The sequence below is a fragment of the Microcaecilia unicolor genome, chromosome 7 (assembly GCF_901765095.1).
Source record: "Microcaecilia unicolor chromosome 7, aMicUni1.1, whole genome shotgun sequence".
NCBI lineage: Eukaryota > Metazoa > Chordata > Amphibia > Gymnophiona > Siphonopidae > Microcaecilia > Microcaecilia unicolor.
In genome coordinates this window covers 126,190,451-126,214,514 of record NC_044037.1, presented here as the reverse complement: position 1 = coordinate 126,214,514, position 24,064 = coordinate 126,190,451, and the positions used below count along the sequence as shown (strand labels likewise).

The 24,064-nt window shown below is 45.9% G+C and overlaps 1 protein-coding gene across 1 annotated transcript in view; it reads right to left on the bottom strand.

Annotated features, from left to right (window-relative positions):
* The window catches only part of LOC115475076 (fibroin heavy chain-like), a 223,143-nt gene that overhangs the window by 82,637 nt on the left and 116,442 nt on the right, over positions 1-24,064 (bottom strand). The window contains exons 10-12 of the mRNA XM_030210816.1: positions 8,239-8,319; positions 8,068-8,145; positions 7,171-7,239 (exon numbers count right to left, since the gene is read on the bottom strand). Of these exons, the coding sequence (XP_030066676.1) occupies positions 7,171-7,239; positions 8,068-8,145; positions 8,239-8,319 (228 nt within the window). The remainder of the gene's footprint in view (positions 1-7,170; positions 7,240-8,067; positions 8,146-8,238; positions 8,320-24,064) is intronic.

Genomic DNA, 24,064 nt, shown 5'->3' with positions numbered 1-24,064 from the left:
CTACCCATAATCGAAATCATGCACTTCAAATCGCTACCTCAGCTGGGCATGTTTAGGAATTTATTTTTATTTTTGTTACATTTGTACCCCGCGCTTTCTCACTCATGGCAGGCTCAATGCGGCAGGCAATGGAGGGTTAAGTTTGTGTGTATAATCAAAATTAAAGCACCCATATCAGACAAGCCTATCCCCCGTCCAACATGGGCGTTCCTGGCGATGATATAAATGCCCACTCCATATTTTCGAAACCCCATTGGTACAATGCCGCCACGCCAGCCCCCAACCCGGAAGGGTAATTTTAGTGATGCAGAGGTGGAGCTCCTGGTGCAGGTGATAGAGCAAAGGCACGCCAATCTGTTTGCTCCCACAGGGCAGAGGCTGGCTGCGACCACAAAGCAGCGGGAATGGGAGGCGGTACGTGACAGCTGAATGCAGTCTACCATTGTGGGAGAGACGTCGAGGACTGTAAGCGGAAGTGGCGCAAGCTGAGGAGGGATGTGAGGAGGAAGGCTGGGGCCAATCCTGCATCACATGACACAGCCAACCTCACCCCCATGGAGCTGATGGTTCACGCTCTCCTACCCCAGGAGGGCATCCACGGGATCGGGTCCCTTGACACCTCGGCTCAGCCTGAGGGCTCAGGTAGGTTGTCCATTATGAGGTTTGGGTATCTGTTGTGCTGCACTACACTGTGTTATACAAGTTGGGGCCAGGGGGAGGAGTTTCACCAGGGTGTGTCTCAGTCTGTCTTCATATGTGGAATAAACTCCCACCTTTATGATGGTGTCCTGACCTCCTAACCCCTACTCACTTGCTCTGTACCCTTACTCCCTATCCCTACCGGAGTAATTGGCTTCCCTCTTACTTGTCCTGTGTGTGCATCTTAATTAAATTGTAAGCTCTATTTGAGTAGTGGTAGTATTAATGTGTGTCATAGGAGCAGACTCTGTGGGTGCTGTGGGTGTTTGAGCATCCCCAATATTGAGGAAATATCATGTAGGTGTCCAGGGAGGGGTTCTTTGCACTGGGCTTAGCACCCCCAATAATACTTTACACTTGACTCCTATGGTGTGTGTAGGTTACTACTGTGGCACAACTTTGGGGCCCTTCCTTCCTACTCCCTCCTATTTTCCCATCACCAAACTGTGCCTATTTCCTTCTGTCACCTCTGTGCTCTAGTCAGTGTGGGCCACATGCATGCAACTTAAGGAGCCTGTAATCGGGGTCATAAAGCAGTTCTAGGCAGTCTACCAAGTCAGTAGTAACACAAGACATGCTCAAATGTCCTTCACTTTAACAAATATACAACAAACAGCTTGTCCACAAAGTTGTGAGCGGTGTCCCTGTCTTGGCTGTCCGTCCACCACCTGCACCCAGCTGCCTGTGGTGCTCTCTTTCACATGGGTGTCAATTCCATTCCTCCTCACCATCTCTCTTTGCTGGGTCATGAAGCGTGGGGCAATATATATGAATGCTGAAAGACAAAAGTGGGTTATTTTTACCAACACACTTCCTCACCCTTGTGCTATACAGGTGATGACTCTGATGAGGCTGGCCCTAGTGGCTTCCAATCCCAACAAAGGCCTACACCAGCAGGACAGCCTCAACCTCCACCACCTACACCAGCAGGACAGCCTCAACCTCCACCACCTACAGCAGCAGTACAGTCTCTACCTCCACCGCCTGCAGCACCAGCAGTACAGCCTCTGCCTCCACCACCTGCTGCAGCAGCAGCAGCAGCAGTAGAGGCTGTACCTCCACCTGCAGCAGCAGAACCAGCAGTAGAGGCTGAACCTCCATCAGCACCACCAGCAGAGGCTGGACCTCTACCACCGGTTGACTTTGCTGATGAGGAGGATACATATAGGGGCCCAGCTCCTCGCCAGAGGCCATCCAGCCAAAGGAGGCAACTACTGCGGCTGGCCACTGATTTGCTGCGGCACAATGTGCGCTTGGAGGAGTACCGGCAGCAAAAATTAGAGCTGCAGCGGGAGGCACTGCAGGCGCAGCGCCAAGCCCACCAGGAACTGCTCCAGGCGCAGCACCAAGCCCACCAGGAGGTGCTCCAGGCGCAGCACCAAGCCCACCAGGAGGTGCTCCAGCAACTCCAACAGCTGCAGCACAGCATTGAAGGCCTGCGCCCTCAGGTCACAGCACCTACTCCACCAGTGCTGCTGCAGCAAGACCTGCCATCCACCTCCTCCAGTGGGCAGCAACCACCAGCTAAGAGGTGGGCGTTGAGATCGTCCGCCTCCGCAGCCACTAGTGCAACACTCACCAAACCAGCTCCCCTTCTGGGTCCTGTGGCCAGGCTACAGCCAACAAGGTGGCCGGATTTCCACAGCGCAGCTGAAGCCGCAGGCTGCTGTGTGGATACGGAGGAGGACAGTGGGAGCAGCCCATCAGAGGAGTCTGAACAGACTTCCCCTGCAGCACCAGCTGCAAAGGAAGTCCGTGGGAGGGGTAAGAGGGGACGGGGGAGGGGACGGGGAAAGTGACAGCACATGCTGGAGGGTGAGGGTTGGTGGGTGGTGGTGGGGGGTGTGATGGTACCACTTATGTGAATAATACAAATAAATGTGCACTTACTTTCACAGAAAACTTGTTTCTATGAGTCTTTGTCTGGCTCTGACGCCAAGCTGGTAAGCAGTGAGCTCTGATCTGTGGGTGGAGGGGGCTTCTCTTCCTGCTCATTTGGGCCTCCTCTGGTGGCTGTGGCACCTCTGGGAGAGCCTGTTCTCTGCGCTGGGCCAAATTGTGCAGCATGCCACAAAGATCTTGGCCACCTTTTCTGGACTGTAGAGCAGCTCTCCTACAGACCGGTCCAGACAGCGGAACCAGTTTTTCAACAAGCCAAAGGTCCGCTCAATGATTCCCCCGGGTGCTCCGATGCCTCCTGTTGTAGGTTTCTTCTGCCTCTGGTTGTGGGTGCACCACGGGGGTCATGAGCCACGTCCTCTGCGGGTAGCCTTGGTCACCTTTGGAGAAAAACAGAATGAGATAGATGAGTGTGTATTGCTTGGAGCAGGTACGGGGGGGGGGAGGGGGGATTAGGATAGTGGGTTGTGGAGTGAGGTGGAGGAAGGCAGGGAGGAGGGTTGCCCAGTGGAGGAGGTATAGTATGGGTACATCCATGTTGCACTTACCTAGTAGCCATCCACCAGTGAACTCCCCTCGCTCAAACCTGTGGAAGATGCCCGAGTGCTGTAGGATGTAGGCATCGTGGGTGGAACTGGGGTACCTGGCACACACGTCTAATATCTCCCCCTGGGCATCACACACAACTTGCATGTTCATAGAATGAAATGCCTTCCTGTTTCTGTAGGTGACTTCGTGCACCCGGGGGGGTCTGAGGGCTACGTGTGTGCAATCAATCACACCTATGACCGAGGGGAATCTAGCAACAGCATAGAAGGCAGCCATGTTGTTGTGCAGGGCCTGGGGGGTGGTGGGGAAAGTGATGTAGTGAGAGGCGTGAGTTAGAAAAGCATCCAGGAACTGGGTGAGACAGTGTGAAATAGAAGCCTGGGTGAGCCCTGTGTTAGCAGCTAATACGGATTGAAAACTCCCAGTGGCCAGGACAGAGAGAGAGGCAGTGATTTTGAGGTGGACAGGGATGGGGTTATTCCTACAGGTCTGGGGCTGAAGGAAGGGTTTCAGCTGCTCACAAAGCTGCACAATGGTCGCCCTATCAAACCTGAACCTTGTTAGACACTGCTGGTCAGTGAGGTGTAGGAAGGTGGTGCGGGGCCTGAACACTCGGGGCCGTGAATACCTCCTGTGGTGTGTGGCCTCTTCCTCTACCATGCCAGCCACCAGTGCATTAACTGCATCCATATCCCCACCAGTGCAAGTATTAGTACTAGTAGTAAAACAAGAACAGCACACAGATCTCTCACTGCCAACCACCACGCCCTCTGGCCACTAATTCGTCAAACAGTACAGGCAACACAGAGACAAACGGAGGTCAGGGAATACAATATACACTGGGAACAGTGAATGGAGAGGGATAGGGTTAGGGGAAGGGATCGATAGAGAAAAGAGGAGGAGTAGGGAAAGGTCAAAAGGTAAGACACAAAAGAGGCAGGTGAGGGTGACAACGTTCCGACTAGGGCACACAGACGAACGTAACAGGTACTCCACACACTCAGCTTTCTCTGCAACCATAGGCGCCCTCCCCAGCCCAATCGTGGACTTCCGACTTTCCTTGGCTGCTGCAGTGCTGCCCTCACAAGTGCAGCGCTTTTCCCGGGCAGCTCTGGACTGGCTCTGGCTCTCCCTCCTTCCTTGGTTCCCGCTTTCAGCTCCCCGATCGGCAGGGCCGCCCCCCCCCCCCCCCCCCCCCCCGCGTTTTAACCTTTACTTTTTCCGTGGCAGCGACGTCAATCAATGAAGAAAAAGGCACTTACAGGCTCGCTTCCAGCTTCTCCCTTCACACAGGGTCCCGCCTTCAGCGATGATGCATTTCCTGTTTCCGCAAAGGCGGGACCCTGTGTGAAAAGAGAAGCTGGAAGCGAGCCTGTAAGTGCCTTTTTCTTCATTGATTGACGTCGCTGCCACGGAAAAAGTAAAGGTTAAAACATGCGCGATGCAGTTGTTCCTATGTTGAGCTGGTTTTCCTGACCTTGAGGATTCATCAAATTCCAGTTTCATCTTAAGGGCAGAGCCTGGGATTAATACAGAATTCATCTTTATCTCTGAAGCCACAAATTCGTGAGATCGTCTGTATAGCTTGTTTGGTTGGTTAAAATCATATTTCTCTAGATGATTTCAGGTTGGTGCTGCACGCTTTGGTTTTGTCTCATTTAGACTATGTCATTCACATTTCGGACTGTCTAATACCTGAAGGTCTTGCAGATGGTGCACAACACAAGTTTGTTATCTGGACCGTCGCATTTAAGCAATGTTATTCATCTATAGCAAGCCCAATGGAAGAGAATGAATTGCAAATTGAGTTGAGAAGGATTCCTACTGTGATGGTGTTTAGGAAAAAGTTAAAGGCATTTCTGTTTAGCAAAGGCCTTCCCTTTGTAAGTAATCTGATGACTAAATTTTCCTTCTTATTGTTAACAGGACAAATTACATATTTTAGGAGGCTGGGAAGACATGTTTCTTGATAGATCATAAATTGGCTTTAAATAGGGCTCTGTTTATCTTTATGTCTTGTTTTTTAATGAATTGTGTACTGTATGTTGCACTGTAATCCACTTTGAACTTTGGGTATGGGGAGTTCATTCTTAGAATAACTTAGGCGGGGGCTGCCGATCGGGGAGCCGAGAGCGGGAAGGAAGGAGGGAGAGCTACCTGGCAAAAGTGCTGCCACAGAGAGTAAAAGGTTTGGGGGGGGGGGGGGGGGGGGGGAGAAAGGAACAGAGAGAAGGGCTTGTAATCAGCTCTGACAGATTTAGAACCTTAAGGCTTGTCTGACTACAAAAAATGTGGTTACGCTTGTGCTCAGTAGGTTAGATTACCATAACTCTTTGTTTCTTAGCCTTTCCCAAGCTAACCTAAAATGATAGTAACTTGTCCAGAATATGGCAAGGAGGCCCCTGAAGAAAAACAGGTGGGATTATGTCATCCCATCATTATGGGGCCTACATTAGCTGCCAGTGCCTGCCAGAGTTCAGTTTAAGGTTTTTCCTAGTTTACCAAGCAGCTTGTGGAGGCCATAATACTTAAGGCCCTGTTTATTAAGCCATGCTGTAGGTTTTAGTGCGTGCTAAAAATTAGAGTGCGCTAATGTTAGAGACACCCATATATTCTTATGAGTGCCTTTAGCGTTAGCGAATGCAAATTTTTAGGGTGCACTAAAAACGCTAGCGTACCTTAGTAAACATGGCCCTTAGTTGCTTATAGTGCATTCCAGTGAGGAGTTTAAGATCTTTCTCCAAATTTTTTCATGTGTGATCAAGATGCAGTATTCTGCTAGTATGTAGTATTTGCAGCCCTTTTTGGTTTGTTTTTGTTTCACTAGGTTGTGTACTGATGTTTTAGAGCCCGGTGTAATTACAGTGCTGTCTTTCCACGCATAAGGCTGTAGCTCATCCTGTCCTTGGAATTAGTGCTGTTATGGTTTGGTAAGGCTATGAGTGTGTTTTTGCACAAGTTTGTGTATAGTGTTTTGCAGTGGAGAGATTATGTGTTGGGCTTACTGAGGTGGCACCAAAACATCAGAAAGGGTGTACAGCGTTAATCATGACACACCACCTCTTGAAGGATCTACATATGGTCGTTAATAAAAGGAGCTCATTGTGAACACTATCCACCCTAAAAGGGTGTTTTGTGGCTCTACATGAGAATTGTGATATTATGATCCTTTGTTTCATATTGTTAATGGTCTGCATTTTCCATATGGGTGCTATATTGGTGTATTAGGGTCTGCCCAGTGTAATATTTATGGTACAGTAAGGTTCTGAGTGTGTTTTTTGCACAAAGTTGTGCATAGTGTTTTGCAGTTGAGCAATTGTGGTTAGTATATGCTTTGAGCAACCACTTTATTCTTTGACATATGATACATATCTAATATCTAAATGTAATAAAAGGTATTAACTGTGACTTTTATTTTTACTTATTTTTTTTCTGTGTGTTGTCAGACAATTATGGAGGTAAGCTCAGCCCCTGGCCCCACCCCATAACCCCGCCCTCTTTAGCCTCCCCAAACAGTTGGGCCACCGACCGCCTATGTCTGCAACCAACAATTCAGCTCTCCCAACACCGATCTCGCCACTCTCCAACTCCACACAATCGCTAATGGGTCTAAAGACGATTTCCCCCTTGCTCTGGTCGCTTTTATTTCGGGTCTAAGCAATGACGCCCATGTTCCCGCCCACCCAAAATCATTTCGCTATCCGTTATACGTTGTAGACGACCACCTCGTAACACCGCCCCTAACAAGCCCCCGACAAGCCCCTTATTTGGGCGTTTGCATCTGAGCGTACGAGCGAAACTGACGCACTGAAAGTTTTGTTTCCATTATACTGATTAGAGGGCACTAAGACTGGGCCATGAAATTGGCCTTTTTTTAGTTCTTCAAAGTCTAATGGAACCCTTGCTTCAACAACAGCGAAGGTAGATAAAAAAAAATAAATGAATGGAAAACAAAGAAGGTAGAAACTTCTTCTATTGTATTCAATATACCAGTCCAACTGGGTCTTGACTGTCCATAATTACCATATTTAGTGGCTGATGGATCCACACCGTATCCAGGAGCCTGAGCAGTGTAGGAAGGCAGTCCGGCACCTGGATAGAGGGAAAGGAAGTTATGAGGAATGCTATTGTCTTATTCTTAATCCCTATCACCTCCCTTTCTTCCCTAGATTCTTATCTTTTGCCTTGATAGTATCTCTGCTGCATTTTCAGATCCAAGAGTAGAGGATGCTACAAAACAAAACCAACCAACAGGATGAAGTCAAAGAGTCCTTTATTCAAAGCACCAGTAACTGGACCTGACACAGTCTGTGTTTCGGCGGTAAAACCTCCTGCCTCAGGGGTCAAAACAACTTGCCAAGCAAAAGTAAAAACCAGGGACACCTTGTGCAAAACACTAGCACAGCCAAGTAAATTCATCTGTAGTGTCGGACAGATGCAGAAGGGCCTGACAAACAAACAAACCCTTGTCGGGTCCAGTTACTGGTGCTTAAGGACTCTTTTTCATCCCGTTGGCTAGTTGTGTTTTGTGGCAACCTCCACTCTTGGTTTTGTCTTTGGACTACAAATAGAGGTTTCTACCTGTTTTTGTATTTGGCATTTTCAGATCCATCACATCCCTCTCTAAATCCCACTTCCACTATCTGTGAATTAGTTTAATGCTGAAACACATGTTGACCTGTGTTCCAATCCCACCACTACCACAAATCTTATATACAAAAGCCTAGTGCTGAAACCTCAGTCCTGGGTTCTGATTCCACCACAGTCACCACTGTAACTATGTGACCTTCAATGAATCCATTAACTTCTTTGTATTCGTTTCTTGGAAGCTTCCTTCATCCCAACACTTTAAATGTTTTGCTCCTTCCTTCTAGTTTGAATAACTAGAGAAATGACCAGATCCCCCCTCCCCTTAAATACCGTTTGTCCCTGCAGAGTAATCTCTTCCCAGTCCAGCTGGAACAACAGGCTGAGAGCCGTATGGAAGCTGACTGGAATCTACGACACAATAAGTCAGATGATAAAGATTTTTCAGAGTTCAGTGCATCAATATCACTGCCAAAATTAAGTACAGTGTGAAGAAATATTTACCATATTTTCCTGGTTTGGCTCCACCATTAAAGCCACCAGCAAGAGGCATGATTGGCTGACCACCATATGTACCTGCACCGCCTGTGTGCAAAAAAGACAGATAGGATTGGAGAGGAAAAGGAGAAACTGAAAGTGAGATAGAGAAGAAAGGAAGACAGACAGACAAAAATAGAGAGGAATAGTATCCAATATATATTTTGAGGCATCTTTTGAATTTTGTGTACCAGTGCAAAGTCTGAGGGTAGTTGTTACCTGCAGACTTTACACCAGTTTTCAGTGGGATAATTTTCACCTCCTGTCTGTGAGATTACTTTTTCCAGGTATGCATACAGTAAATATGACCTCCAACCAAATTCCATTCACCAGAACACATCTTCTCAAAGAAGTGCATAGTGGTACAATGAGGGTAATTCTATAACAGTGCAAAAGGTGCCTAATCAGAGGCGTAGATAGGTGGGGTGAAAGGGGAGCAGCTGCTCCCCCAAACAGATCTTGAATGAATTGGAGCCTATCTAGATTGGTCTTTCAGCTTTACATCGGTACCTATTTTATAAAAGGTCTGCTCAGTGCTTTTTTTGTAGGAAAAAAGGTACCGGTACTCATTATGGGTGGGGTCACCATCTATGGCTCTGGCCGTATGGTAGCTACACCCATAGTAGCCACACCCCTTATACCAGCCATGGCACATATAAACAGGTATCATTGAACATACTATACCAGTATAGGAGAAAAAATAACTTGTGATTTTGTTCTCATTATAAATAATTTCTGTAAGCTGTTACAGCTCCAGTTTACCAGTGCAAAAAAAGAAAAACAGATGTAAATTCTCAAATTGGACATATTACAAACACTAAAATGAAAATAAAATTATTTTTCTACATTTGTTGACTGGTGACTATCAAGCTTATTTTCAATAGAAATAAAACAAAATAAAACATTGAAAAGAAAATAAGATGATACCTTTTTTTATTGGACATAACAATACATTTCTTGATTAGCTTTCGAAGATTGCCCTTCTTCATCAGATCGGAAATAAGCAAATGTTGGTAGATGACAGTATACATAAGTGAAACATCATAAGTACATAAGTAATGCCACACTGGGAAAAGACCAAGGGTCCATCGAGCCCAGCATCCTGTCCACGACAGCGGCCAATCCAGGCCAAGGGCACCTGGCAAGCTTCCCATATGTACAAACATTCTATACATGTTATTCCCGGAATTGTGGATTTTTCCCAAGTCCATTTAGTAGCGGTTTATGGACTTGTCCTTTAGGAAACCATCTAACCCCTTTTTAAATTCTGCCAAGCTAACTGCCTTCACCACGTTGTCTGGCAACAAATTCCAGAGTTTAATTACGCGTTGGGTGAAGAAACATTTTCTCCAATTTGTTTTAAATTTACTACACTGTAGTTTCATCAAATGCCCCCTAGTCCTAGTATTTTTAGAAAGAATGAACAGACGCTTCACATCCATCTGTTCCACTCCACTCATTATTTTATATACCTCTATCATGTCTCCCCTCAGCCGTCTCTTCTCCAAGCTGAAAAGCCCTAGCCTCCTTAGTCTTTCTTCATAGGAAAGTCGTCCCATCCCCACTATCATTTTAGTCGCCCTTCGCTGCACCTTTTGCAATTCCACTATATCTTTCTTGAGATGTGGCGACCAGAATTGAACACAATACTCAAGATGCGGTCGCACCATGGAACGATATAACGGCATTATAACATCCTTACACCTGTTTTCCATACCTTTCCTAATAATACCCAACATTCTATTCGCTTTCCGAGCCGCAGCAGCACACTGAGCAGAAGGTTTCAGTGTATTATCGACGACGACACCCAGATCCCTTTCTTGGTCCATAACTCGCATTTCAGCGATTCTCCTTTGCCCCTATTCTTCCCTCCCATTCATGTCCAGTGATTCTCCTCTCTCCCCTGCCATCCCATCCATGTCCAGCGATTCTCCTTTGCCCCTATATCTTCCTTTTCTGGTCCTGCCCCACCCTCAGCTCCAGCTATCAGAATGGTGGCACCCCTGGTGGTACTCTCACAGAACTTCATGTATTTCAACAAGTATCGGAAAGGGGGGGGGTTCAGATCTATGCGGGGGGGGGTGCTTTGGGAATCAGAGGGGGTGCTTGAGAAATGGACCAGGGGATCAGAATTTGATTGGGTGGTGAGGCTAGAGTGAGGGAATCAGAAAGATGGGGGATGGCTGAACACTGAGGAGAGGCCATGGGAGTGATTGGAAGTGGGGGAGGATTGGTGATCAGAATGGAGGGATTGGGGGGGCAGAAAGGAGGGGGAACATTGGATCAGTGAACCAGCAGTTATGCGAGTGCCAGCTAATATTCAATGCTGTCATTTGCACAGTTAGGACTGCTTTTTGTGCGGTCCTACATAGGGATACCATATTTGTGGAGACAAAAAAAGAACAGAAAAAATAAAAATGGTTGCTATCTTTGCTAAAGAAACATTTAATAGTAGCCTTTAGTTAATGAACACACATCAAACAATGTCTGACTTACAGTACAGCATTAGACAATCTACGTTTCAAGAACTTCTGGATTTGATTTTGACTGAGTTTGAGCACCACCAGCATACTTATCAGAAGAGCGAATATCCCTCAATAACTTTGGCTGGCTTCTGAGATAGCTTTGCATGACATATGCTTAAAGTTGTGCTGCACAAACAAAATTCCTGTGACAGATTCAACTAGCAGGGAAGCAGGGAGGAGATCAGCAATTTAGAACTAAAAGTTTTTTTAACGCGGCAACTATCATCTTTGGAGCCTCTGACATCCACAATGATGGGGCTCTACTTAGTTGAACTGTGCTTAAAAAACTGAGTTGCCATTTTGGAACCTACAGGAAAAGCAAGAATGTAGAGGGGAGTTGCAAGTAGGTTCAATATGAGTACAGTAATAAAATTACATTGCAAGAGGAGTGAGTTGAAAGTTGCTACAAATATATATATATATATATATATATATATATATATATATATATATATATATATATATATATAGTACTGGTACTTGGTGACAGTGTAATTCATTCAAATTTAACTTGCTGAATTGTCATTTTTGATGGCATGACAAAGTAAGGTGACAACAAGAAATGAAATTGCAAACATGTCTAGTGGTTTGAGTAAGTTTTATTAGGAGTGAGATGTGTCATGTGAATTTGGAGAAAGCATCAAATCACCATTTTGAATAGTAAGAGGAAAGCAAAGTTACTTACTTATCGCAGGTGTTCTCCAAGGACAGCAGGATGAATATCCACACTAATTGCTGGGTGATGTCATCTGATGGAGCCCTGCATGGGAATTGCTCTACAGCAACGTCCAGAAGCCTTTGAGAATAGCACACTAAGTATGTGTGTGTCTTCCCACTTGCTGCCATTGCACGGGACCAAGCCAGTCTAATACTGTAGCTGACAGAATACAACTCCAAGGGAAGGTGGGTGGGACATTGTGGATATTCATCCTCCTATCCTTGGAGAGCACCTGCTACAAGTGAGTAACTTTGTTTTTTTCTGAGACCAAGCAGGATGATATCTCCACACTGATGGGAATCCCTAGCTAACAGGCTGTCTGAAATAAAACAGGGAAAAGGAAGGCTTGTAACAATCAAGGCCAAACGCAGAACTAGGAACAGAAAACCAAAATGTCTGTCCTATTTTGAAACAGAAACAAAAGGGCCTGGGGGGTGAATTCTAAACCCCAAATAAATTCTGAAGGACTATCGGACCCAAACTGGCTGTTGTATCAGGAGTCTTGTTCCAGAAAGTAGTGAGATTTGAATGTGTGGACTGATGACCATGTGGCAGCCCTGCAAATCTCCTCTTTGGAGGCCAATCTCAGATGGGCTACTGAAGCACACTTGGCGCTAACATTGTGTGCTGTGACATGATCTTCCAGAGTCAGCTCAGCCTGGGTATAAGTGAAGGAGATGCAGTCCGCCAGCCAATTAGATAATGTGCATTTACCAATGGCAGCCCGCATCCTGTTAGTGTTAAAAGAAACAAAATGTCTGCCAGCTTCTCCTGATTCGCAGGCCTGAGACATGCAGCCATGCAAGTCTGCACAACCTAATATCCATGGTGATGCCCTGGATGCCATATTGAAAGCATCAGAGATTGCCTGGACCATGTGCTTTCTATATTCCCACTACCTGGCTACTTGCTGGCAGCGCTCTACAGCCTTTGCTGGGGGCAGAGTGTCTGCAAACGCTGTTACACTGTGTAATTAGGGTAACAAGCAAGGAGTGCTCTTAAAGAGTTTTAAATACATTTCATTACCATCTAAGAAGGAAACACTAAATAAATCATACAATATACTATATAAACTAAAAGACACTTTTATATTAGGCTAATATCCTTAATACTGTAGCAAGTTTTAAATTATTGAAAAACTCAAAAACACTAAGATGGAGTCAGTAGTCCAGCAGCAAGAGGGGTGCTATATAGTCTTTTGCATTGAATGTCACACATATGATTATCTCCCAGTTGGTGAGATGTCATATGTGTGTGCCCGATGCAAAGAGCTCCTAGCTCTCAGAGAACATGTCCGTTCTCATGAGGCTAGAGTAGCAGACTTGGTGGAGCTGAGGGAGACAGAGAGGTACATAGAGGAGATCTACAGGGATGATGTAGAGAAGTCCCACCTCCAGTCTGGTAGCCCTTGTGCTACCTTGGAGGACGGAGGTCTCTTAGAAGGAGAGCATCACCCTGGTGAAGTAGGAAGTACTCCTGTAGCCAGGATCTGCCCACCAGGGGATGTACTATCCTCTCGCACCGAGGATATGCCTCCAAGTGCTGCCCGGGAGGGAAAGGTTAGGATAGCCGTTGTAGTTGGTGATTCGATCATTAGGCATATAGATAGCTGGGTGGCTGGTGGACGTGAGGATCGCCTGGTGACTTGCCTGCCTGGTGCGAAGGTGGCGGACCTCACGCGTCACCTAGATAGGATTTTAGATAGTGCTTGGGAGGAGTCAGCTGTCTTGGTACATGTGGGTACCAATGACATAGGAAAATGTGGGAGAGAGGTTCTGGAAGCCAAATTTAGGCTCTTAGGTAGAAAGCTCAAATCCAGATTCTCTAGGGTAGCATTTTCTGAAATGCTACCTGTTCCACGCGCAGGGCCACAGAGACACAGAGTCTCAATGCGTGGATGAGACGATGGTGCAGGGAGGAGGGTTTTAGATTTGTTAGGAACTAGGCAACATTCTGGGGAAGGGGGAGCCTATTCCGAAGGGATGGGCTCCACCTTAACCAGGGTGGGACCAGGCTGCTGGCATCGGCATTTAAAAAGGAGATAGAGCAGCTTTTAAACTAGAAATGGGGGGCAGGCCGACAGTCACTCAAAAGCGCATGGTTCAAGATAAGGTATCTTGCAAGGATACCTCACAAACAGGGAAGATAGGGTTTCTGGATAGTGAGGTTGCACAACAGACCGTGGTAGGCCAGGTGCCCTTAAATACAACTAAAGATCAGACAAAAGATGGCAAATCAATAGCGTCAAGTACTAAGCATCATGCAAATAGGAACAACAAACATACTCTGAAATGTCTATATGCAAATGCTAGGAGTATAAGAAATAAGATGGGAGAGCTGGAATATATTGCACTAAATGAAAAATTGGATATAATAGACATTACTGAGACCTGGTGGAAGGAGGATAACCAGTGGGACACTGTCATACCGGGGTACAAAGTATATCGTAGTGATAGGGTGGACCGGACTGGTGGAGGGGTAGCACTGTATATTAACGAGAGCCTTGACTCATATAGATTACAAATTCAGCAGGACACAAATCACACCTTTGAATCATTGTGGGTTGAAATTCCATGTATAAAAGGGAAAAGGATGGGGATAGGAGTGTACTACCGTCCACCTCGCCAGGATGAGCAGGTAGACGCAGAAATGATAAAAGAAATCAGAGACGCAAACAAAATGGGCAATGTGATAATAATGGGTGACTTCAACTATCCAAATATAGACTGGGTAAATGTAACATCGGTACAATTCCTTGATGAAATCAAGGACAGCTTTATGGAGCAGCTGGTGCAGGAGCCGACGAGAGAAGGAAAAATTCTAGACTTGGTCCTTAGTGGAGCGCATGATCTGGTGAGGGACGTTATGGTACTGAGGCCGCTTGATAACAGTGATCATAATATGATCAGTTTTGATATCAACCTTGAAGTAACTATACATAGGAAGTCAAATACGTTAGCGTTTAACTTTAAAAAAGGAGACTATGATAAAATGAGAAGAACAGTTAAAAAAAACTTAGGGGGGCAACTGAGAGGGTAAAAACTGTACAACAGGCATGGACGCTGTTCAAAAATACCATCCTGGAGGCCCAGGCCAAACATATTCCGCAAATTAGAAAAGAAAGACGGAAGTCCAAAAGACAGCCGGCATGGTTGAAAAGTGAGGTGAAGGAAACTATTAGGCGTAAAAGAAATGCCTTCAGAAAATGGAAGAAGGAACCGTCTGAAATTAACAAGAAGCAGCATAAGGAGTGTCAAAGCAAATGCAAGGTGCATATAAAGAAGGCCAAGAGGGATTACGAAAAAAGATAGCATTAGAGGCAAAAATACATAGCAAAAAATGTTTTTGGTATATTAAAAGCAGGAAGCCGGCAAAAGAATCGGTTGGGCCGCTGGATGACCAAGGGGTAAAAGGAGCGATCAAGGAAGATAAAGACGTAGCAGAGAGATTGAATGAATTCTTTGCTTTGGTCTTCACCGAGGAAGATTTGGGTGGGATACCGGTGTCGGAAATGGTATTTCAAGCGGATGAGTCGGAGAAACTTACTGACTTCACGGTAAACCTGGAGGACGTAATGGGGAAGTTCAGCAAACTGAAGAGTAGCAAATCTCCTGGACCAGATGGTATTCATCCTAGAGTACTGATAGAACTGAAAAATGAGCTTGCGGAGCTACTGTTAGTGATCTGCAATTTATTACTACTACTACTACTTATCATTTCTATAGCGCTACTGGGCGTACGCAACGCTGTACACTTGAACATGAAGAGACAGTCCCTGCTTGACAGAGCTTACAATCTAATTAGGACAGACAAACAGGACAAACAAAAGATAAGGGAATATTAAAGTGAGGATGATAAAATAAGGGTTCTGAACAAGTGAACAAGGGTTAGGAGTTAAAAGCAGCATCAATAAGGTGGGCTTTTAGCTTAGATTTGAAGATGGTCAGAGATGGAGCTTGACGTACCGGCTCAGGAAGTTTATTCCAGGCATATGGTGCAGCAAGATAAAAGGAACGGAGTCTGGAGTTAGCAGTGGAGGAGAAGGGTGCAGATAAGAGAGATTTACCCAGTGAACGGAGTTCCCAGGGAGGAATGTAGGGAGAGATGAGAGTGGAGAGGTAATGAGGAGCTGCAGAGTGAATGCACTTATAGGTCAATAAAAGGAGTTTGAACTGTATGCGGAAACGGATAGGAAGCCAGTGAAGTGACTTGAGGAGAGGGCTAATATGAGCATAACAACACTGGCGGAATATTAGTCGTGCATCAGAATTTTGAACAGATTGAAGAGGAGAGAGATGGCTAAGTGGGAGACCTGTGAGAAGCAAGTTGCAATAGTCTAAGCGAGAGGTGATAAGAGTGTGGATGAGGGTTCTGGTAGTGTGCTCAGAAAGGAAAGGGCAAATTTTGCTGATATTATAGAGAAAGAAACGACAGGTTTTAGCAGTCTGCTGAATATGTGCAGAGAAGGAGAGGGAGGAGTCGAAGATGACCCCAAGGTTACGAACTGATGAGACAGGAAGGATAAGAGTGTTATCCACAGAAATAGAGAATGGGGGAGGAGGAGAGGTTGGTTTAGGGGGAAAGATAAGAAGCTCAGTTTTGGTCATGTTTCGTTTCAGATGGCGCTGAGACATCCAGGCAGCAATGTCAGACAGGCAGGCTGTTACTTTGGCCTGGATTTCAGCTGAGATTTCTGGTGTGGAGAGGTAGATCTGGGAGTCATCAGCGTAAAGATGATACTGAAAACCATGGGATCTGCAATTTATCCTTAAAATCAAGTGTGGTACCGGAAGATTGGAGGGTGGCCAATGTAACGCCGATTTTTAAAAAAGGTTCCAGGGGAGATCCGGAAAATTATAGACCGGTGAGTCTGACGTCGGTGTCGGGGAAAATGGTAGAGGTTATTATCAAAAACAAAATTAAGGAGCACATCCAAGGACATGGATTACTGAGACCAAGTCAGCATGGCTTTTGAAAGGAGTTGCACGGCTTTTGAGTGGAGGAGTGGCCTAGTGGTCAGGGTGGTGGACTTTGGTCCTGGGGAACTGAGGAACTGAGTTTGATTCCCAGCACAGGCAGCTCCTTGTGACTCTGGGCAAGTCACTTAACCCTCCATTGCCCGCTACATTGAGCCTGCCATGAGTGGAAAAGCGCGGTATACAAATGTAACAAAAAAAAAAATCTTGCCTGACCAATTTACTTCAATTTTTTTGAAGGAGTAAACAAACATGTGGACAAAGGGGAGCTGGTTGATAGTGTGTATCTGGATTTTCAAAAGGCGTTTGACAAGGTAACTCATGAAAGGCTACAGAGGAAATTGGAGGGTCATGGGATAGGAGGAAAAGTCCTATTGTGGATTAAAAACTGGTTGAAGGATAGGAAACAGAGAGTGGGGTTAAATGGGCAGTATTCACAATGGAGAAGGGTAGTTAGTGGGGTTCCTCATGGGTCTGTGCTAGGACCGCTGCTTTTAATATATTTATAAATGATTTAGAGATGGAAGTAACCAGCGAGGTAATTAAATTTGCTGATGACACAAAGTTATTCAAAGTCATTAACTCGCGACAGGATTGTGAAAAATTACAGAAGGACCTTACGAGACTGGGAGATTGGGCAGTTAAATGGCAGATGACGTTTAATGTGAGCAAGTGCAAGGTGATGCATGTGGGAAAAAAGAACCTGAATTATAGCTATGTCATGCAAGGTTCCACATTAGGAGTTACGGACCAAGAAAGGGATCTGGGTGTCGTCGTCAATAATACACTGAAACCTTCTGCTCAGTGTGCTGCTGTGGTTAGGAAAGCAAATAGAATGTTGGGTATTATTAGGAACGGTATGGAAAACAGGTGTGAGGATGTTATAATGCCGTTGTATCGCTCCATGGTGCAACCGCACCTTGAGTATTGTGTTCAATTCTGGTCGCCGCATCTCAAGAAAGATATAGTAGAATTGGAAAAGGTGCAGCGAAGGGCGACTAAAATGATAGTGGGGATGGGACGACTTCCCTATGAATAAAGACTAAGGAGGCTAGGGCTTTTCAGCTTGGAGAAGAGACGGCTGAGGGGAGACATGATAGAAGTATATAAAATAATGAGTGGAGTGGAACAGGTGGATGTGAAGCGTCTGTTCACGCTTTCCAAAACTACTAGGACTAGGGGGCATGCGATGAAACTACAGTGTAGTAAATTTAAAACAAATCGGAGAAAATGTTTCTTCACCTAACGCATAATTAAACTCTGGAATTCGTTGCCAGAGAACGTGGTGAAGGCGGTTAGCTTGGCAGAATTTTAAAAGGGGTTAGACGGTTTCCTAAAGGACAAGTCCATAAACCACTACTAAATGGACTTGGGAAAAATCCACAATTCCAGAAATAACATGTATAGAATGTTTGTACGTTTGGGAAGCTTGGCCTGGATTGGCTGCTGTCATGGACAGGATGCTGGGCTCGATGGACCCTTGGTCTTTTCCCAGTATGGCATTACTTAAGTACTTATGTACAAGTCCATACTCATTAGGAGCTGGTAGGAATATATGCAGGAGGCAAGCACAGCATTCTGAAAAAATTTTCTTTCAAAAGATTCCACACTCTGAGCCTTTCTTCTAGAGAATGACATGGGGACGGAGACCCACAGTAACTGTGGGGATGGGGACGGGGACATTGCTTGCGGTGATGGGGTGGGGACAGATCCCACAGGGATGAGGCGGGAATGGGGACAGAGCCCATGAGAATGGGGACAAACTTTGTCCCTGTGTCATTTGCTACTTTGAAGCCTGTTAATGAACTGGACTGTTATTTATGTTTGAGTGATGCAGACAACGATATTTTGATTTTTTGGAAAAGCAAGCAAACATGCTGGCCACAACTAGCAAAATTTGCATTGGGGAATCCTGTACATCCTGCTACCAACATATCTTCTAAGAAGGTATCTTCTATTACAGGAAGGACTGTGGAAGATGGGAGAGCTAGACTGAATCCTGAGATTGTTGATGACTTCTTATTCATCCACAGATTTAAAAAAAATCATAACAGTGCTTTATAGGGCATATTTCTCCCCTCTAGGGCATACAGAACGGGTTGTATTTTGTACCCCTGGACATTTTAACATAGTGGATTCGGATTCCTTGGGGTAGTAGAAATCAGCTATTGTTGGGTTTGGAAGGGTAGAGGGTGGTGGTGACAAGGGTTATTATAGCTGTTCACTGTTATTATTGTTTTCTATTTGTAATTTATACACAGTAGTTGCACAGCATATTTTCCTATTTATACTTTAATAAAAAGATTTAAATATAAAATCATAATTGTTTGAGGCTTCTGCAGATAAGGACAGAGCCCATGGGGATGGAGCAGGGATGGGGCGGGGACAGGGACAGAAACTGCAGGGACGGGGCATGGACAGAGACAGGGCCTGTGGGGATGGGGCGGGGACAGAACCTGTGGGGATGGGCGGTAATGGAGACAGAAACCACGGGGACAGTGTTATTCACTACTTCCTTCCCAGTGGCACCAAGGAGTGAGTCTTAGAGCTCTTGGCTCTTTTGAGAGCAGACTCAACCACCATGGAATGGTGAGGAAGCTGAAGCTTGTCAAATCTCGGAGCCTTTTGGACTTCTTATGTATGGGATGTACTAAGGAGGTTTGTTTGACAGGAAACATGTCATGTGACAAGACTGAAGCCATCTACACCCAAGGAGGTTTAATTGCTTCCCTATGCAGCAGTCGCCATCTTGATACACTCAAAATACATTACTTTATATGGTGGCAAGCTCCACCTACTGGCTTCAGGCCAGATAATGGGCCAAGCATGCTCCTGCCATCTCCTGTCAATTAAACCTCCGTAGGATGTACAGAGAAGGGAGATTCCTACTGCTTCATCTGCATATTCTTAAGGATTGTGTGCATGGACACTATCACAGCTTCCTTTGGAGGGGCATCAAACTTGAGGATGTTCAAAAACTCAGCCCTGGGCTCATCCTCGGTCTCCAAATCAAATGGGGTGGACTTAGCCATCTCCCTAATAAAATCAGAAAAGAAGAGCTTTTTGGGGAGTAACTTTCTTCTTTCATGTGGAGAAGAAGGGTCTGAAGGGATATCAAAGGGCCCGTCCTTGACGTTCCAAGACGTTCCAAGATGTATGAAGAGAGACTAGCTGACCTGAACATGTATACTCTGGAGGAAAGGAGGAACAGGGGTGATATGATACAGACGTTCAAATATTTGAAAGGTATTAATCCGCAAACGAATCTTTTCCGGAGATGGGAAGGCGGTAGAACGAGGGGACATGAAATGAGATTGAAGGGGGTCAGACTCAGGAAAGATGTCAGGAAGTATTTCTTCACAGAGAGGGTGGTGAACGCTTGGAATGCCCTCCCGCGGGAGGTGGTGGAGATGAAAACGGTAACGGAATTCAAACATGCGTGGGATAGGCATAAAGGAATCCTGTGCAGAAGGAATGGATCCACAGAAGCTTAGCTGAAATTGGGTGGCGGGGTGAAGAGGGGTTGGTGGTTGAGAGGCTAGGATAGGGGAGGGCAGACTTATACGGGGTCTGTGCCGGAGCCGGTGATGGGAGGCGGGAGTGGTGGTTGGGAGGCGGGAAATACTGCTGGACAGACTTATACGGTCTGTGCCCTGAAAAAGACAGGTACAAATCAAGGTAAGGTATACACATATGAGTTTATCGTGGGCAGACTAGATGGACCGTGCAGGTCTTTTTCTGCCGTCATCTACTATGTTACTATGTCCTCCGAGAGGACCTCTACTGGAGTGGTCTGAACCAGACTCATAGAACTAATCTTCCATGGATGTCTGAGTCTGTGCCTGCCTTGGTCTACTGACAGATTAATCGGCCTTGGCAGAGGGCACTGAGGAACCAATGATCTCTGGTGCCTTGATGGAGCTTCCCTCACTGAGAGACTGGAGACTGACACCATTTTAAGGTACACCGGCTCTAATGCCCTGTGAGGTACTAGCATCTATATACATGGGCCTCCAGGAGGGGCTGAAACTCCTTCAGAGGAAATGTCAAAGCTCTCTATGCCTTGGCATCATGTCAAGCCAGGAGTCATCCCAACTCCTCCTGGAGTATGGCCCAGATCCACTCCTTGGGAGAGCCATAAATACAGGCATGGGCTCACAAAAACACTTTGAGATGCACAAAAATGGTGAAAATTCAGTATTTTCAAGTGCTGTTCCACATGAGTCCCATTAACAAACATTTTTTCAAATTTCAACTCCTTGTGCAATCTGCTATGTGCAAATGTTTTCAAGAATTCTGTATTAATGAGCTGTTGCTACATAGTATCATGCAAATCATCTCACGAATGCAGATTCATGAGATGATTTGAATGATATCCTGCACCAACCAAGATAAGGGAAGCGGGGTAGAGGGGTAACAGTCCTGATCCGAGAGACAATCAAACTGTGCAGAGTCTCCATCCTCCACCTGTCTGAGTCAGAATGCCTGCTAAGCCAGCTGTGAAACAAGGAGCCAATGTGGCTGCTTGTGGTCTACAGAGCACCTCGCAACACCACATCATCTGTGCAAGAACTGCTGAATCTGGTGACTGAAGTAACTCTGAGCTACTCTAGGTTACTGATCATGGGAGACTTTAACCTACACATTGAAACTCCAGACATCACTACTGCTGCCTTCCTTGATACGATGGCAGCACTAGGATTCATTCAGGTGATCAATCTCCAAAAGGGCCATATACTAGACTTGGTGTTTGCAAAGGGGTCGACATCTTGGAACACAAGGCTGGTGGAATAGAGATAACACCCCTATCATGGACTGATCATTGTCTAATCAAATTTTCTATTAACCACATAAAACAGATGGGCCCAATCAAAGCTTGGAAAGAAATCTGAGACATGAGAAATCTGACTTCTGAAAACTTCCTGGAGGCCTTGTTCTACCCCCATGTGGATGAAAACATGATGACCATGTCAGAACAGGTTGATATCTGGAATGCATGCTTAGCAATGGCATTAGAAAAAAATGGCCTTTCTAAAGAAGGTCCTATGCTCCACAAACAAATGTTCCCCATCAGTGGCGTACCAAGGGGGGGGGGGGGGGGCGGTCCGTCCCGGGTGCACGCCGCCGGGGGGGTGCTGTGCGCCGGTCAGCGTGGTTCGTTTCCATGCTCCCTCTGCCCCGGAACAGGAAGTAACCTGTTCCGGGGCAGAGGGAGCATGGAAACAAACCACGCTGACCGGCGCGCGGCACCCCCCCAGCGGCGTGCACCCGGGGGGGAGGGGGTTCTTTCACCGGGGTGGGGGGTGTCCTTTCGCCGGAGGGGGGGCTCGTGCTGCACGGGGGGGGGGGCGCTACACCCGGGGGGGCGGGGCGCATCGGCGATCCACCCCGGGTGTCAGCGCCCCTAGGAACGCCACTGTTCCCCATGGTTCTCCCAAGAACTATGGATCCTTAAGCGTCAAGGATGTAAGAAAATGGAGACAATCTCACCTAGATGAAAATAGGCTCAACTGTAAGAAATACATGGCAATGTACTGCCAGGCCATAACAACAGCCAAAAATCTCAACACATAGAACAAGCTGCAAATTCAACCAAGCAGCTAATTAAAATAGTAAACAACCTACTGCAAACCCCACAACAGAACCAGGCTTCCCAGTTACAACTAACCAGCAATGATTTTGCCACTTACGTTGCCAAAAAAATTAAAGGTCTTGTCACGACTATGGTCGTGACCAGAGGCGTAGCCAGGTTTTGAGGTTAAGGGAAGCAGACTTTTGTAAAATAGGCGCCATTTGGTGTTGGCTAGGCAGCAGTGCCGATGTTGTTGCTTTGGTGCCATGGCTGTGACCAGCAATGATTTAACACAGACTGCCTCTGCTGTGTCCTGCCTATGAGGAAAACAGGAAGTTACATCAGGAAGCAAGACACAGCAGATGTCCCAGGACTGGTGGGAGCAGGCAGCCTGTCTTCTTAACTAGACGTAAAAATATTTCAAATTGTGACCATCACCTCAGGGACAGCACACACACTCCTTCCACTACTAGACACTTTTTTAAAATCAGATGGGCTTTTGTTTGTATGGTGACTCTACAGGATGTGGAGACCACTAGTCCTGAGCATTTTACTTTGGGTGACAAGGGCCGACAAAGCCAGCCCTTGCCCCAGAGCCTACTTTCAAATAGGGCCAGATACTTTGTGAAATAACACAAAATCCTGCAAGATGACACTCAAAACCTATACTGAAAACTAACACACCATAACAGCCCTAACCCACCTATGAAAAGAGATTGATTTAAATATTATACTGGGCCTTACAGCATCAATACACCGGCTACTGGGAAACTGGAACAAGCTAGACCTTTCCTACACAGACACTATATGCTAGCAGAGAGATGGGCAGCCTCAGTCCTCGAGGGCAGCAAGCCAGTCAAACTGTCAGGATTTCCCCAATGAATATGCATGAGATCTGTTTGCATGCACTGACTCCATTGTATACAAATAGATCTCATGCATATTTATTGGAGAAATCCTGAAAATCTGACTGGGTTGTGGCCCTTGAGGACTGAGGCTGTCCACTCCTGTGCTAGCAGAATCCTTCATCTCAGAATATGGACAGCCTCTCTCACCTGGTACAAAATAGGGGACCACAAAAAACCTGCAGACAAAACCTGAAATGGATACCCTCAAGAAAGCCAGACTCTTTAAGCAGTGCAATATTGGTAAGAGAGAAGCAGAAATGAATTTTCTCCTGTACTTTATAAAATACATTTAACAAAGCAGGCACATGTCAGTCCTTAAAAGTATTAAATAAAAACCATTTTTTTCTACCTTTGTAGTCTGGGATTTTTAATTTTCTAATTAAGCTGGTTTCCATCTCTTTTCCATTAGTCAGTCTTCTCCAGAATTGTTTTCCAGGTTGATCTTTCCATTTTTGTTTTGTTACATTTGTACCCCGTGCTTTCCCACTCATGGCAGGCTCAATGTGGCTTACATATTGTATACAGGTACTTATTTGTACCTGGGGCAATGGAGGGTTGATTTTGTCTCATCTACCAACTGGCTTTTCCCATCTCCCTCATTCCCTCTCCAGCACTTCCTTTGCCCTGCTGTATCTTTCCTTCCTCAGTCTCCTACTCCCCTTATCTTTCACCCACTTCCTTACTCCCCCATTCCTAACCCCTGTAGTCACCCTCTTAGCCCTCGTGTACCCGCCACTGCCTCTTATTCTCTTATCAGCTCCAGCTCCACCCCTGTCTCTCCTTCCTTCACCTTGTCTCCAGGCCATGCTTTCATCTGTTACTCTATACCCTATGTCCTACTGTTTCTCTTTCACTGTCTTTATTAACCCCATTTCCACCCTCACTTAACCCTTTAGAGACCCATCCCCACATACACATAACTATAAAATGATCTGACTACTAATGTTTTTAGTAGGTTGCCAAATGGCCACAAGGTTTCAGAGTTACATGTTTTTAGTTTATCTCCTCTCTCTCTCTCTCTCCCTCATCTGCCATGCAGGACTCCTCTCTCTCTCAGCCATCCAGGATCTCTTCTGTGACTCTCTCTCTCTCTC